Here is a 14758-nt window from a genome sequence, read left to right as displayed (position 1 = left end):
AGAAGCCATCAAAAAATTACTGTCAACTTCGATCTATATGATTGAGTGTCAGGAAAAGTTTGGCTAAAAGGGTGGGCAACTGCGAATGCTGCAACAACAACAGTGCAACTGTTTGGTGATCTCACCGCAGACGACACGTTACATATGCTCGAGAAAGCAGGGAAGAGCGTCAGGTTTCTGCCGCAGTTTTTTAGAAAACATTAGCATTATGCTGTTTTGTTGCTTCCTATGTATTCGAAAGCTCAATGGTTGAACGCGGCGAAACAACAAATGTACGCCTGTGCGGAGTGTGAACTACTGTAGCACGCGGGCACCTTTTATAAATTTGCCTTGCTTCAAGTATTTGTTGAAGTGCAAGATCAAAGGATATTGCTGCGTTATAAGGATTATGTGAATCCGTTTATGCCTATCTATGTGTGCGCTCATTAGCTGGATCCTCGCTAGGGAGCCAAAGACATGAAGGCGCTTCATAGTTCACTAGGCGCAGCGAAAAATCGTGTCCTTTTACCTTTTCAGTGGCTTCAGTGCACAGTCCAGCACTGAATTGCTATGCCTTAGTGTTCACCATCGGACATAGCAACGACCCAGTGTTGGCTCGCATTCCACCCCGGTCTATGGCGGGAAAACTAGATGCTTGACACGTAGGAATTCCCTACCTTTTGGCAAAATGAGGAATGCTATACTGAAAGATCGCATCATGGCCATTTGTTGCTACGGAACCAACACTACGACACTCGCTGACATTACAATTTCAATGACACAAGCTACTCGCTGCAGAGCTATCCTGACAGCAGAACACTGACAGCTGTCAAAGTTAGTGTGAACAATTTAGCAATGCGAAAACGCGCTCCTGCTGGGACACAAGTGAAGGCAGTCAGTTCCTGCGTATGTACGTACGCATATTGCGTTTCAGAAATGTTCGTTGCCATACAGTGGCGCGTACCAACGCCGAAGTGTACAGACAGCATGAGGAATTGGCAGCCGCCCCGTGCCGTCAGATTCATTATTTCTGATCTTTCCGAATGCGCTCCTTCCTTCAAGCCGTGCTTGCAGCAGAACCCAAACCATCTTCTCCTTTCAGCACTTTCTGAAGATGCAGCTGTGGATGCAAGCACGAATGGCCTTTGACGGTCACTTGGCCATGCGGGGCAAACTGCAAGGCCACCTGCAGTCTGCATTGCAGGTTAGTTCGAACAGTTTTGCCGGCCTGAAAATAAAATCCCACTGCATGTTTCAGGTCGCGTTTTGGCTCTGCCTTTGCGGGGGAACAGCATGCTTTGCTTCTGCTGCTTTGGCATCCTACTGTCCCGACTGCATTAGTATGACGGCATGAGCAGTCCTCTCGAATACATACTCCTCACACGAGCTTGCAGGCTTCGCAAGGCTGATGGGCGGCCTTCTCGTTGCGGTAAGCACATACCACATACCTCCTTAGAACTCTGTGAACGCCAGTTCAGACAGGGCTATGCGCTGGACTCATGGCATACGCCAGAAATGAGGGAGCCAGCACCGAAAGCAAAATAATAATGCACCCCTGGTGAGGAAGACCTCCCAAAATGTTTACGACACTTGGCTTATTCTCCTCTGTTCTAGGTCTATCAAAGAGCTCGTCGAGGTCAGCTGATTTCCCGAATCGCGAAGCCGCGAAGTTCCTTGTACTCATTTGAGGAAACAGGTCTCACTGACCTCCGGCACTGTGACTATTGGGTAAGGCTGATAATGCAGCATGACTCTCTTATAAAATTTACAACACCACTCCAGAGTAGTTGATATCGTGCTCGTGAGTTGAAGCACGTCATGCCGGCGTAAACTTCGTGGCACACCACTTGCGCAGGTCTACACCTACCACATTCTACTCGTTGTTGACGCTGCTGTTGCGTTGTCTGGAGCAATGCTTCTAGCGGAATCTCTGGTAAGTCCAACAAATTGAAGCAAAATCGGAACGTCCCGATACAGATAACCATTCAGACGTGTCTGAAGACAGACGCTGTCCTCTTCTGGACCATCAGTGCTGCATGTGGCGGTGAGTCCATAACCAAGCGTCGTGCCTGAATGCATATAAATAGCCGAAATTCAGTTGTACTAGCTGGCCTCTCTGCGTTTCTGGTTCTTATTTTCGCCAACATGCCCTACGGTAAGAATTGTGCAACCTCCGCAGGCCAACTGTTTGACAATTTCGCCGGCGCTTACAGGCATAATGGAATATACAAAAATATACGCCGACAACTTTGGAGGCGCCGTTGTTTCCGCTGGAAAACACATCAAGGCAAAAGTGGCAAAGAGTGCAGCTCGTGTGTGAACCTCGATTATGTTAAGCGGGCATATCTGCATGAAATGTGCCGCTGTAAACTGATAGCTTACACGCTCATTTCGAATTCGAATTTTTTTGTTCGTCTTCGCATATATCCGGCATGCGGCTGTCCTGCCTCTCAAATACATCTTCGATGTCTGCTGGGTCTAGCAACTTGGACGCTCCACTCGTAGCTTCTATTGGACCAGAGTTGCCTTTAGGAGGCATTTTGCCGTGAATTGGTGCACCTGTTGCCGGGTCTGCGAATTGGGCCTCAGGGGGTCTGCAAAAAAATTCATAGATACAGAAGTGTGTGGTATGAAACACTTCTGAACACACCTCGAGCAGCCATGGGTCGCTGACCTGCTTGACGGAGGGACAACAACAACCTTCGGAGTCTTCTTCACTTGGTCTCCGCTAATATCCATTTTGCTGAGATTGAATACGGGCTTGCAGAACTGGTGTTTCAAACGCGAATTCTGTTGTAAAGAATGCGTGACGATGGCTAGTCCCACGAAGTGGCGGTACCGAGTGCTAGCGCAATCACAGTTCATAAATTTAATTAACATTGAAAGATATAATAGCACAATTTACAGCAAAAGCGCCGAGCATCCAAGGCGTCATGCTATTGTGACGTAAGTGGCTGGCCTTGCCATTGAGTGCATGCAACGGTGAAGGAAACCAGATGAAGCAGGGCAAAAGTTTGGGCAATTAAGAACAAAACAAACATTTAATTTGAACAATCTAGATTGTTCTAAGGGAACAAACTTCAACGTAGTAATTCCTTCCCAGTCCTGAGTCACGATGCCCACTGGAAACCAGGTATGTTTAGTGTTCCCCACCAGAGTGAGAGTGAGGCTGGAGACTGCCTTGCTCTTTGCGGACGTTTTAATTTTTCTGTACAGTGTAGTTTCTTAGAATTTCCGGAATTCGGGTGATCGTTAGATAATCGTCGGGATGCATTGGTTTTGTCATTGCTAAGCCGTGTCAAAAGTCAGACTCAACTACAATCAGTCTGTTCCAGTAAATGGCTCCAAGAGCGATATATGTAGCAAAGTATAACATTCCTTGCCAAGTGCAACAGGATTCTTGGTGCCAGTTTCTCTAACAGTAGATAGTAGCCGCCGTTTTATTGCTGCACGACTTTTGGGGGCATCCATCCCTAGTGCAGTGATCACTTTGACAAGGAGTTGCAATTCCATAAATCTTCTTCGCTGTGTAGTCTCTTCAGCAGCTAGCTAGAGATTCTTCACAGGCACGGGAAGTAGCGACTTTCGGGTGCATATTCCCAGCTTCGTGCTATCCTTTGACAAACTGCTCAGGGAGGCAAAAAGAAGCCTTTGAAGGCTCCAAAGAAGGAGACAATTGAATTTGAAGACGACAAGGAGTTTAAGCAGAAGCAGGCCCAAGCTAAGCGGTGAGTGGAAGCTCAACAACCACGAGCCGCAGCAGCATCTCACAGTGCTTGAACAGCTCTTCGTGTCTTGCGGTGCATCATGCGGGATGCTTTTAGGGAGGAAGAAGCTGCTCGAAAGGCATTATTGGCCAAGGCAGCCGCCAAGAAGAAATAAAAGGATGACCAGGGATCTATAGGAATCGGTCTAGCGGGTGTTTTTTTGACGTATTGTTTTAATACAGAAGTATTCGGGCTCTCCTTTGCTCACTGTTGACCTCCTTGCCTAACCCAACTTTGAAAATTTGAACCTAGTTAATGTGCGCAGTATATTTTACCTGCGTAGTGTTAAAAATGACCGAAAGTGACAGCAACAAGACACATTAATACTAGGCAGGCAAAATATATGGCACTTCAAGACTGTTTTGTAGTTGCTTGTCTCAGCGGAAAAGTGCTCGTGTTCGACGAGACTGCAGAGGCAGTCTTCAGAAGGTGGTGGCAAGTATCTAAATTCTATCGAAACAAGTAACTCATGGGCCGTTCAGTTCCAAACACTACCTTAGCGCGAGTCGATTCCTTTTGTGGTCATATCCATTAAAAAATTCGGGGAGGCACGTAGAGGACACAGTGTGCGGAAGAAGAAGGCCAGCGACGAAGGAGACGCTGTCCCGGAGAGGCTAGCTATTAAAACTGCCCCTGCCAGGATCTTCTCGCAGTGCTACGACCTTGCCAACGATACTGCCTACGTCCTGCGCTGCCGCGTTTTGAAGTACTCTTACACGTCGTGGACATCTGCTACAATCTGTGTGGGCGCGCTGCGCACTACGCAAAGTAGATACTTGCATTCGCAGCACCATGTACCCATTTGCGTTCTTCTGCAGTTCAATAACTACACTAGCGTGGTGAAAATCATAACGTCGCATATCAGTGTACAACCGCAACTGAATTCCCAGTCGAAATGAGTTCGCGTGATGAAGAAAGGAGGCTTTGCCTCCGAAGTTGGGGAAACCTGGGAGGTAGAGAAAATCACCATGGGGTTCATGTGAAGTCGCTCGGCAGGACTGTCGAGCCACTTTTGATGAAGCGTGTGTGTAGTAAATGGTTCGGGATGTATTCATTCTCGGCAAAAAAAACCGAGACGCCTCGCATTGATCTCGGTGCAGAGCGATGACAGGCAGGCACTCCTTGTTCACGTTTCCACTCATTGGTCGCACTGCATCATAGTCGAGGATGGCCACACACTTGAACCACCAACCCCGATCTCCCTATCCCCTCAGGTGCTGGGGAGAGAACGGGACCCAAGTGCCAAGGTCGCTACGCCATCGACGCTTCTTAACAAAGTAGTGCCACTGAGTTGTGTTCATAACATGAACATCTGAGTGCTCCATTTCACTGCGTGGACGAGCGCCCCTTGAAATTAAATTCAGCATACAAGTGTAATGAGGCCGCCGTCAGCTCTCTATACGCATATGTGTGCAAAGTTACACATATACAGTATGTATGCACGCACACAAAAACGCACGTTTGTGTATATTCAAGAGCTACAGACGACATAGCGCGTCTGCAGTCCATTTCCCACCAATGACCCGCCACAAACGAAAATAATACAACTCGTCAGGAAGGGATATGAGGAGTGTCTCAAGTCGCATCAAATTGATGGCCGACTATAAACCCATTAGAAGATCACTCTGCGCACATCCCCCCACTTTGCCAGCTGTTAGTGGTAAATCTATGACCTCCGCTCTTTCAACACTGTCTGTTCCTCCTGCCCTTGTCCTCCGTTTTGTCACTGCATCAATTACCGCACTCCTACTGGATATCACCACTGTCCGCCCAGTAGTCGTCTTCGTCAGTGATGTCAATCACAGTATCAGCTTCAGGTGTTTCGGCAGACGCACCACCCGACTCTTCACCTTCAAACTCAACCTGCTCAGCCTCCTCGGCACCGCCCCCTCCACCACCACCGGAGTACGCGGCAACGCCACCACCCACTGCTGCCAGCAGTAGTACACCACCTACACCTCCGGCAACAGCTGCCGTGGGGAAGCCGCTACCCTCCTCCTTCTCCTCTTCCTCTGCACCGCCTTCTGTGGGCTCCTCTGCTGGAGTTTCCGTCGAGGGCTGCTCTTCAGGTGTTTCAGTCTCAGGTGTTTCAGTTTCAGGCGTTTCAGGTTCGGGTGTCTCAGGGGTTTCCGGCACTTGCTCGCCTCCTTCAGTCGCCCCTTCTCCCTCTCCAGGCTGGACCTCACCACCTTCACCGCCAGCACCCTCACCAGCGCCGCCTGCGCCACCCTCTTCACCGCCAGCGCCGCCCTCTCCCTCTTCGCCGCCAGGTTTCCCTGTCTCGCCTTCGGCCCCTCCAGCACCCGCGCCGCCCTCTCCGGGCAGCTCCTCAGCATTACCACCAGAGCCTCCTTCTCCGCCGGCACCTGCGCCGCCCTCTCCGGGCAACTCCTCAGCATTACCACCAGAGCCTCCTTCTCCGCCGGCACCTGCGCCGCCCTCTCCGGGCAACTCCTCAGCATTACCGCCAGAGCCTCCTTCTCCGCCGGCACCTGCGCCGCCCTCTCCGGGCAGCTCCTCAGCATTACCGCCAGAGCCTCCTTCTCCGCCGGCACCTGCGCCGCCCTCCCCGGGCAGCTCCTCAGCGCCACCACCGGATCCTCCAGCACCGCCTGCGCCTCCCTCCGTTCCCTCCTCTCCAGTCTGGCCGCCCTCGCCGCCCTCGCTGCCCTCGCCGCCGCCAGGAACTGGCAGTGGGGTGGGGCGGAGTTCAGTGTTAACACAGGCTTCTGTCTCGGAGCAGATGCAGCCGGATCCCTCTTCGCAGTTCGCTCGCTGACGCGACCGTAGACCCTCCTCTGGGCTGCCGCACTCGCTCCACTCGCCGAAAGCCGGGCAGTTTTCGCCTATAAAAATCAACAAACCGATACACAACAAAGAAATAAACTGTTACGTCTGCTGTTTGCCACTGCTACTCCCTGCGAGCATATATACGTATGTGCAGCTCCGCTGCGTGCTGTTTCTGCTTACTGCCGCAAGTCATCACTTCAGTTACGTCTGGGCAGCCCGACAGAGACCTTGAATGCAAGCCGTCAGCGCTACATTCGGACCACTCGCCGAATTCACCGCCTGAGCAGAGGAGGAGCCAAGCACATTCCGGGCATAATTGCGCGAAGAACTACCTCAATGTAGTCTGTTACTTCACTCAATTCACGCAATTAACTACAAAAGCTAGCCCATTATGAGCAAAACAAACCCAAACCCACAAATAATCCCACGCATATCGGATTCTAAACTATCCCCGACCGGCCCCTGACGAGCATACGCCGTCCAGTTTGCTGTAAACTTGAAAAACTTACAAGAGTCAGGCAACACGTCGTCGCAGGTGAGCACTTCAGTAACGCTGGTGTGAGATCCGTCGGAGAGGATATCACAGGTGCGCTCCATTTTTCTCATGGAGCACTCCGACCAGGTGCCGCAGTGGACGGTCTGGTCGCCGCTGCTGCTGCTGCCACTGCACTCCTCTAACTCCACATAGCCGCAATTGGACTCCTCGCGAGACCGCAAGGCAGAGCCGCCCACAACTAGCGAGCACTCTGTCCAAGCACTCCAGTTGTTGCAATTGTCATAACCCTCTGCAAATAATACATACGGAGAGATATCGAAAAACTGGGAAATAGGCAGACAGTGTATTTAAAGTGAGCCATGCCTCGCTGCAACTATCTGAACACGCAAAATAGTGCGTCCATCTGATGAACCTACCAGGATTGCAGAGTCTGGTTTCCTTCTGCTGAGCACCGTTGCACTCGCGAGTCCTCGTGACCATCTCGCCAGCCTTGCAAGCCGCCGGCTCGAAGGGTCCAAAGGCTCCTGTGTTCGTACACAAAAGAAATAGCCGGTTCAGAAATCGTACCTCTACTAGACACAAAGTTCGGCCGGCCTCAAATTCCCCTTGCCAGTAGCCCAATGTCTACCACTGTAGCAATACTATATCCCCAGTCGGGTTACTCACCGCAAGAATCGGTCTCGCCTTCAGCTGAGCACGGGCGGGACTCCTGAACACCCAGGCTTTTGCAGTCGCGAGTCTGCATGCCGTCCCTGCAGATCGTCCAGGGGCTCCAAGCAGTGCACTTGCCCTCGCCCTCGGTGGCGCCGCTCGGCTTGCAAGCCTGCAGCTCACTGAGCTCGCAGTCGATTGAGTTTCGCAGTTTGTAAGTGTTACCGCCAAACTCCACCACGCAGCCGCTCCACTCGCCGAAAGTGCATTCTTTCGCACCGCTATCGCCTGAAACCCATGCACACACGACACGTAACAAATAATTCACCACTGGTCTGCCCTGCGTAGTAGGCAACCCTATAGTCTGACAGCTTCTGCTGCTGTGCACAAGCCTTCACACAGGTGGCTACAGTGGATATGGACTGACCACTGCAGGCTCGGACTTCGTACACAGACGCGCATCCGGCGGCGCCCCTGTACTGCTTGCCATTCTTGCACTCTGACCACTGCGACCACTCCCCGCATTGTTGTGGGTCTTCCACCGTGCAGATTCTGTGTTCCTGCACAGCTTCATTGTGTGCGCACGTCCTGTGCTGCGTCTTGATCCCATGTGCGTCAGCCACGCATTCACTCCAGGCCCCGAACTCTGTGCAGCTGCTGCCGCCCTCGGGAACAGAGGGTGCAGAGGGCATTGTGCAGTGCTCGAATTCTGCCTCTTCTGGGCAGTTCTGGCGCGTCCTGGTCCTCAATCCCTCAGAAGGATCGCCGCATGCAGTCCACTCGCCAAAGGCGCCACAGCGCTCCTCAACTTCTGCAAAAAGATAGGCAAGAGAGTCAAAAACAACGTATTGATTCGATATGTAAAAGATTACTTCGCAAGACCTACTGAACGGAGCAGAAAGAAAACCACGCGCGACATTTCAAACTGACCTTCATCTGCGCACTCCCTGACCTCCTCAGCGTGCTCACAGCCCGGCTCCCCGAACTTCTCTGCCCTGCGGTGCGACAGGTTGTTGTCAGCTCCTGGGCATGATGACCATTCGCCGAGTTCACCGCAGGATGAAATGTCAGCATCGGGGCAAAGCTTCACTTCGACCTTGAGAGGAAGAGCCACGCACTTGCGGGTGCTCTGCTTAGTTTCAGCTGTACACTCGGTCCAGGCAGTCCAGGAATCGCAGTGGACCTGGCCAGGGAGCACCACTTTCTCCGTACACTCGTGCCCATCGCCTTCGAAGCCAGTCTTGCACTCGCAAGTGAACGAGCCAGGGACGTTAGTGCAAACAGCGTTGATGTCACAGCCCGCATGGTTGCCCGCGCACTCGTCCACATCCTCGCAAAGGGTACCCAAACCAGTGTAGCCGGAACCGCACGTGCACGTGAAGGATCCATCGGTGTTGCTGCAGTCAGCATGCGGGTCGCAGTTGTGCGTGCCTGCCTGGCACTCATCAATGTCGACGCAGGCCCCGTCCTTCATCTCGTAGCCAGCATTGCAAGTGCAGTTGTAGCTATCGGCAGTAGCTTCACACATGGCGTTGTTGCCGCATGGCGAGTTGTCGCAAGGGCCCACTGTCTTCTCGCACTTCTTCCCGTCTCCCTGGTATCCTTCATTGCAGGTACAGGTGTGGCTCCCCTCAGTGTTCGTGCACGTAGCGTGCTCGCTGCATGTGTGCACATCAGCCTCGCACTCGTCAACGTCCACGCAGTCCTCCCCAGACTGGCGGTAGCCGTTCTTGCACTCGCACTTGTATGACCCTTGTGTGTCCACGCAGAAGCTGCGGTCTCCGCAAGTGGCCGTGCCAGCAGTGCACTCATCGACATCTGAAAAGCGGACGGCAACACAAACATTTACGACCCCATTTCTGCCCACCCAAAGTACTACTGACCAAATTCAACTGCAGCAGAAACCGTGCCCAAGAAGATTAAAGAACGTCCTGCAACATGTCACTTACTGTCGCAAGTGAAGCCGTCCGCCGCGAGGCTGTATCCAGGCCTGCACCCGCAAGTGTAGGACCCAGTGCCGTTCTGGCAGAGCCCCTTGTGTGTGTCGCATTTGTTAAGGTTAGGGTCAGCGCATTCGTCGATGTCGGTGCATGTGTGGCCGTCTCCAGAGAATCCCTCCTTGCATCCGCATTCGAAGCTGCCGATAGTGTTGACACAGGTGGCGTTGGGATCGCACGTGTGCGCCGCCGTAGCACATTCGTCGATGTCCTCGCAAGTGTGGCCGTCACCCGTGAAGCCAGCAGCGCAAGAGCAGGTGAAGGAGCCGACGGTGTTCGTGCAGACACCCCCCACGGAGGCGCAAGTGTTCATCTTTCCGTCGAGGCACTCATCTATATCCTGGCAAGTAGATCGCCTCTTGATAAAACCGGCAGCGCAAGAGCAGCTGAAGGATCCCGGAGAATCGACGCAGATGCCGCCCTCGCCGAAGTCTTTGCATGGCTCTCCCATGGAGCACTCGTCAATGTTTTTGCAGCCTTCTTCTCCTTCGCCATTGCCCTCGTACCCGCTGTGGCAGGTGCAGATGGCTTCGGTGCCTGCGTCGTTCTCTTTGCAGCTGGCATTCGCATTGCATCCCTTCTCGCTGCAGAAATCAATCTTGGTGCAGCCATTCTCTGTATGGCGGTAGCCGGGCACGCATTCGAAGGTATAGCTGCCGTCAGTGTTCACGCAAGTGGCGTTCTCGGGTAACACTGCTGTGGAGGCTGCGCACTCATCAATATCAATGCAGCCGACGGCCCCATCTTGCTGAGTGTAGCCCGCTTCGCAGGTGCATTTGTACGAACCCGCAGTGTTTTCGCATGTCGCATGTTCCCCGCATACGCCTTGGGTGGCGCACTCATCAATATCTGCGCAGCTGTGGCCGTCGCCCTGGAACCCAGGCAAACACGAACACTCATAGCTGCCCGCGGTGTTCTTGCAAGAGCCTCCGTCGGCTGAAGTGGCGCAAGTGTTTTTCGAGGCGTCGTTACATTCATCGATGTCTACGCAGGTCAGTGAAGTTGCTCCCTTGAGCTTCGCTCCCACAGCCACGAACCCTTCCACACAAGCACACTCGAAGCTACCTGGTGTGTTGGTACACACTGTGTTCTCCCCACAGGCGCCATCTTGAACGCACTCATCAATGTCTTGGCAACCGTTCTCCCCGTGGCCATCCCCGCTGTACCCAATGCCGCAGGTGCACTTGAAGGTGGTGTTGTCGTCGCTTTCCGAGCACTCTGCATGCACGTTGCAGTCGTGCAGCCCCTGGCCACAGAAGTCCACGTCCTCGCACTTGTGGCCGTCACCGTCAAAGCCTGGGTTGCACTCACATGTGAACGACCCTGCAGTGTTGGTGCATGTCGCGTGGGCGGAGCAAGTGTGGGTCCCGCTTGCACATTCGTCGATGTCTTTGCAGGTCTTCTCGTCCGCGGCCTCGAAGCCAGCCATGCATGTGCACTCGAAGCTGCCAACTGTGTTGTTGCACAGTGTGTTCTCCCCGCAATCGTCAGCGTCAGTCGAGCACTCGTCGATGTCGTTGCATTCAACCCCGTTGCCGCTGAAGCCTGCGTTGCAGGCGCACTCGAAGGAGCCTTGCGTGTTCGTGCATGTCGCGGAGGCATGGCAGTTGTGAGTGCCGTTGGCGCACTCGTCAATGTCAGTGCATGAGTTGCCGTCTTGCTGGTACCCAGCTGCGCATTTGCAGGTGTAAGAGCCGACAGTGTTCTCGCAAATTCCTCCTTGATCGGTAGGGGCGCAGTCATTCTCCGCCAAGCACTCATCGATGTCATCGCAATGGCCCTGAGCTGTGCCGTCACCTGAATAGCCATCCATGCAAGTGCAGATCGCGGCGGTGCCCTCGGGATTCTCCTTGCAGTGCGCCAGCGAGTTGCATGCACCACGGGCGCAGAAGTCGATCTTGACGCACTTGCCGTCCACGAGCTCATACCCGGGCTTGGCCTCAAGGGAGAAGCTCCCCTCGGTGTTGACGCAGTTGCAGTTCTCTGGGATCTCCGTAGAAGCCTCTGAGCACTCGTCGATGTCGCTGCACGCGTTGCCCTCCATGTGGCCATACCCGTCCTTGCACTCGCACTCGTAGCTGCCGATGGTGTTCAGGCAATGCGTGTTTGCGCCACAGGGCGAGGCCTCAGCCGCACACTCGTCAACGTCACTGCACACCTTTCCGTCGCCAATGAAGCCTTCCAAGCAGTGGCATTCGTAGCTGCCTTCCGAGTTCACACACTGTGCGGAGACGTGGCATTCCGCCGTACCCGCTGTGCACTCGTCAACGTCCTTGCATGCGTGTCCGTCGCTTGAGGCTGGTTCATAGCCAGGGTTGCAAGTGCAAACGTAGGAACCCTCGGTGTTGGCACAAGAGGCGTGGGCGTCGCAGGGCGAATTCGCGCACTCATCGACATCTGCACACCCTGCAGCTCCGAAACCCTCGCCAGAGAAGCCTTCCTTGCATGTGCAGGTGTAAGATCCCTCAGTATTTGTGCAAACAGCGTTCCGGTTGCAGTCGTTGGATGGTTTCTCTTTGGAGCACTCGTCGATATCCACACAAGGGCTCTCGTGCGTTCCCGCGCCGTCATAACCGGCGTCGCAAACGCACTTGAACGTCGTTAGTGTGTTCACGCAAGTCGAGTGGGCCCCGCAGGTGTTCAGTGTGGGGTCAGCGCAGTAATCTATTTTCGAGCAAGGAGAGTCGTGTGACCCCGCACCGCTGTATCCCTCAGGGCAGCTGCAAGTGAAAGAGCCATCGGTGTCTGTGCAGATTGCGTTGGCTGAGCAGGCATCCGGGTCTTGGCACTCGTCTATATTCGAGCACGGGCTCTCAGAGGTAGCACTGCCACTGAAACCAGCGTCGCACTTGCACTCGAAGCTGCCTTCTGTGTTCACACAAGTCGAGTGTGCGGGGCAACCATGTTCCCCAGCGCACTCGTCTATGTCCTGGCACTTCCCATCCTGATCCTTTTGGTAACCCGGCAAGCAGTTGCATTCATAGGAGCCCTCAGTGTTAACGCAAGTTGAGTGTTGCGGGCATTCGTGCGTGTTGGCGGCGCATTCGTCCTCCTCCACGCATGCATGACCGCTGGCACCTGCCTTGCTGTCCCCGTTCCAGCCCTTGTTGCAGTGGCATTTGGCGTCATTTCCATCAGGCGTGCAAGTCGCGTTCGCATCACACGGAGCCGTCTCCCCTTCGCAAGGGTTGAATGCCTCGCACTGAGTCCCATCGCCCCGGAAACCCGGCTTGCACTGGCAAGTGGCTCCGAGGGGGTCACAGGTAGCGTTGGCTGAGCACTGGCTGCAATCGAAGGCGCCGCAAACCCGCACCTCCTTGTGGTTTGGGCAATTTGCCCTCTGGCGTGTGTGAGTAGTGCCAGGGACGCAGTCACCAGCGAGAGGGGGGCTCCAGTCGCCGAATTCACCGCCTGTGAAAACAAAAAGACCCATCGACTTACTCATGTATCACACATACGAAAGAATGAATGGCACCTATACGGCAACGGCACAACTTTCCAAATTTGCAAAATACCCAAACTCACACTTCTTGACTTCTTCCTCCGACATTTGGCATTCGCGCACTTCAACAGGCCCGCAGGCAGAGTTGTACCGCTCTTGCAAGTTGTTGGTGTCGCAGACTGTCCACGGGGTCCATAGTTTGTTACACTCTTTTGACTCGTGCTTACAGGACCTAATTTCCATCACCTCCGGACAGTTTTCCCGAGATCGACTCTGGAACTGACCGGGGACGCAAGCAACGTCGCTGGGAGACCACGCCGAAAAAGCACCACCTGGACAGATAAAAAACGAACACAGTATAATACGTCCCGCACACAATCTAGCCTGCACATACTCGAGACCCACAACAACAGAAGCCAGCTGCAGAAACGACTTCAGGGTTAAGGGTCGGTTTAGAACGCAAAACACGTACATCCTGAGAGCTTCTGGCATTCTTTCACTTCCACCCACGTCTCGCACTGCGAGTTATGTCTTTCTTGCATGCCTGTACTCGGGTTGCAAGTTGTCCACGGAGTCCAAGCTGACTCACATTGGCTGACATCCTGAGATTCAGCACCTGATGCGCCTGCACAGCAACAAAACCAAAACCAACACGCAGTGGTTTGCGCAAAGCAGCAGCAAAACAGCAGCAAACATACTCAGCACGCCTATGACTACACATGCATTGTGGCAACTCAGCTCGAGAAACACGCCATAAGCACTAGGAGAAGCACGAATAGATGAGGCGTGGCAACTGCATCAGTTCTTCACAATAAAACGGCATGCCAGGTGAGCCCCTAGCCATATGAGCATCTGCCGCTGCGCAGCATTAATTCGGAGACGACAGTGCCCCTCCAAGTGTGAAATGCACTAGAATGAGACTGGAATGCGCTAATATTGACTGTAAACGGGGATGGAGCCTGATATGTATGTGCTTTCGCTTACTCTGGATGCGCGTGCCGCTGTAGAGTGCGGCAAGGGTCGCGCAAAGCGCCCACCGCGGGTTGCGTTGCAGCATTGTTGCCGCAGGAACGGCCAAACTGTGCTTAGATACTAGCTACACAGAAGCAGAAATTGTCATCAACAAAAGGAAGAAACATAACCCTTTGGCTCATGAGCCAGCATGTGGAACGACACTGTGAAGGGCGGTTAGCTGGTGGCGCCCGATTCTGGAAAGCGACACGACAGGTGAGCACAAGAAGCCCAAATAAGAAAAAGGAAGTGGCGATTGATGAGGAAAAATTGAGGAATAAGTCCCAAATAGGGATCAGGAAAATTAATGAATGCAGTTAAAACCAGACGAGATCGGCCAGAGCTAGCTACGCCATGCCTCCTGTGTGCGGCCAGCTGCGGGCGGACCAGCGTCCATGGCTGCTGTTTCCCACGCTGTTGTTGTCTCTCTGAAGCCCATATTAAATTGTAAACTAATTGAAACTTATTTCTCAAGTTTGGCTAGCGCAAAGCAGGGAGAATTAGCACGCTCTCCTCACGTGGGAGCGAGCACTGCCCGTCCATGTTGCCAATCGACCATCAGATCGCTGGAGCTCTCAAATGCAGATGCAGATGCTTCTTTTCTTAATTTGTTTCTAGCGGTGAA

The 14758-nt window shown here is 53.4% G+C and overlaps 2 protein-coding genes across 2 annotated transcripts; both read right to left on the bottom strand.

Annotated features, from left to right (window-relative positions):
• Positions 1-2365: 2365 nt before the first annotated feature.
• ENH_00003620 (hypothetical protein, conserved) lies at positions 2366-2718 on the bottom strand (the record flags this gene model as incomplete). The annotated part of the gene is made up of 2 exons (XM_013578069.1): positions 2366-2573; positions 2630-2718. 2 exons carry the CDS (start codon positions 2716-2718, stop codon positions 2366-2368), a joined length of 297 nt encoding a protein of 98 aa, XP_013433523.1.
• A 2774-nt stretch (positions 2719-5492) lies between these two features.
• Positions 5493-14179, bottom strand: ENH_00003610 (microneme protein, putative; the record flags this gene model as incomplete). Its single annotated transcript, XM_013578068.1, has 11 exons — positions 5493-6592; positions 6717-6815; positions 7046-7321; positions 7449-7556; positions 7699-7971; positions 8111-8494; positions 8614-9501; positions 9633-13091; positions 13206-13454; positions 13595-13747; positions 14107-14179. 11 exons carry the CDS (start codon positions 14177-14179, stop codon positions 5493-5495), a joined length of 7062 nt encoding a protein of 2353 aa, XP_013433522.1.
• Positions 14180-14758: the final 579 nt, after the last annotated feature.

The sequence above is a fragment of the Eimeria necatrix genome, genomic scaffold (genome assembly GCF_000499385.1).
Source record: "Eimeria necatrix Houghton genomic scaffold, Enh_scaff10, whole genome shotgun sequence".
NCBI classification, from domain to species: Eukaryota; Apicomplexa; class Conoidasida; order Eucoccidiorida; family Eimeriidae; genus Eimeria; species Eimeria necatrix.
Note: the sequence above shows the minus strand (reverse complement) of the source record. Positions and strands in the feature narration are given on the sequence as shown.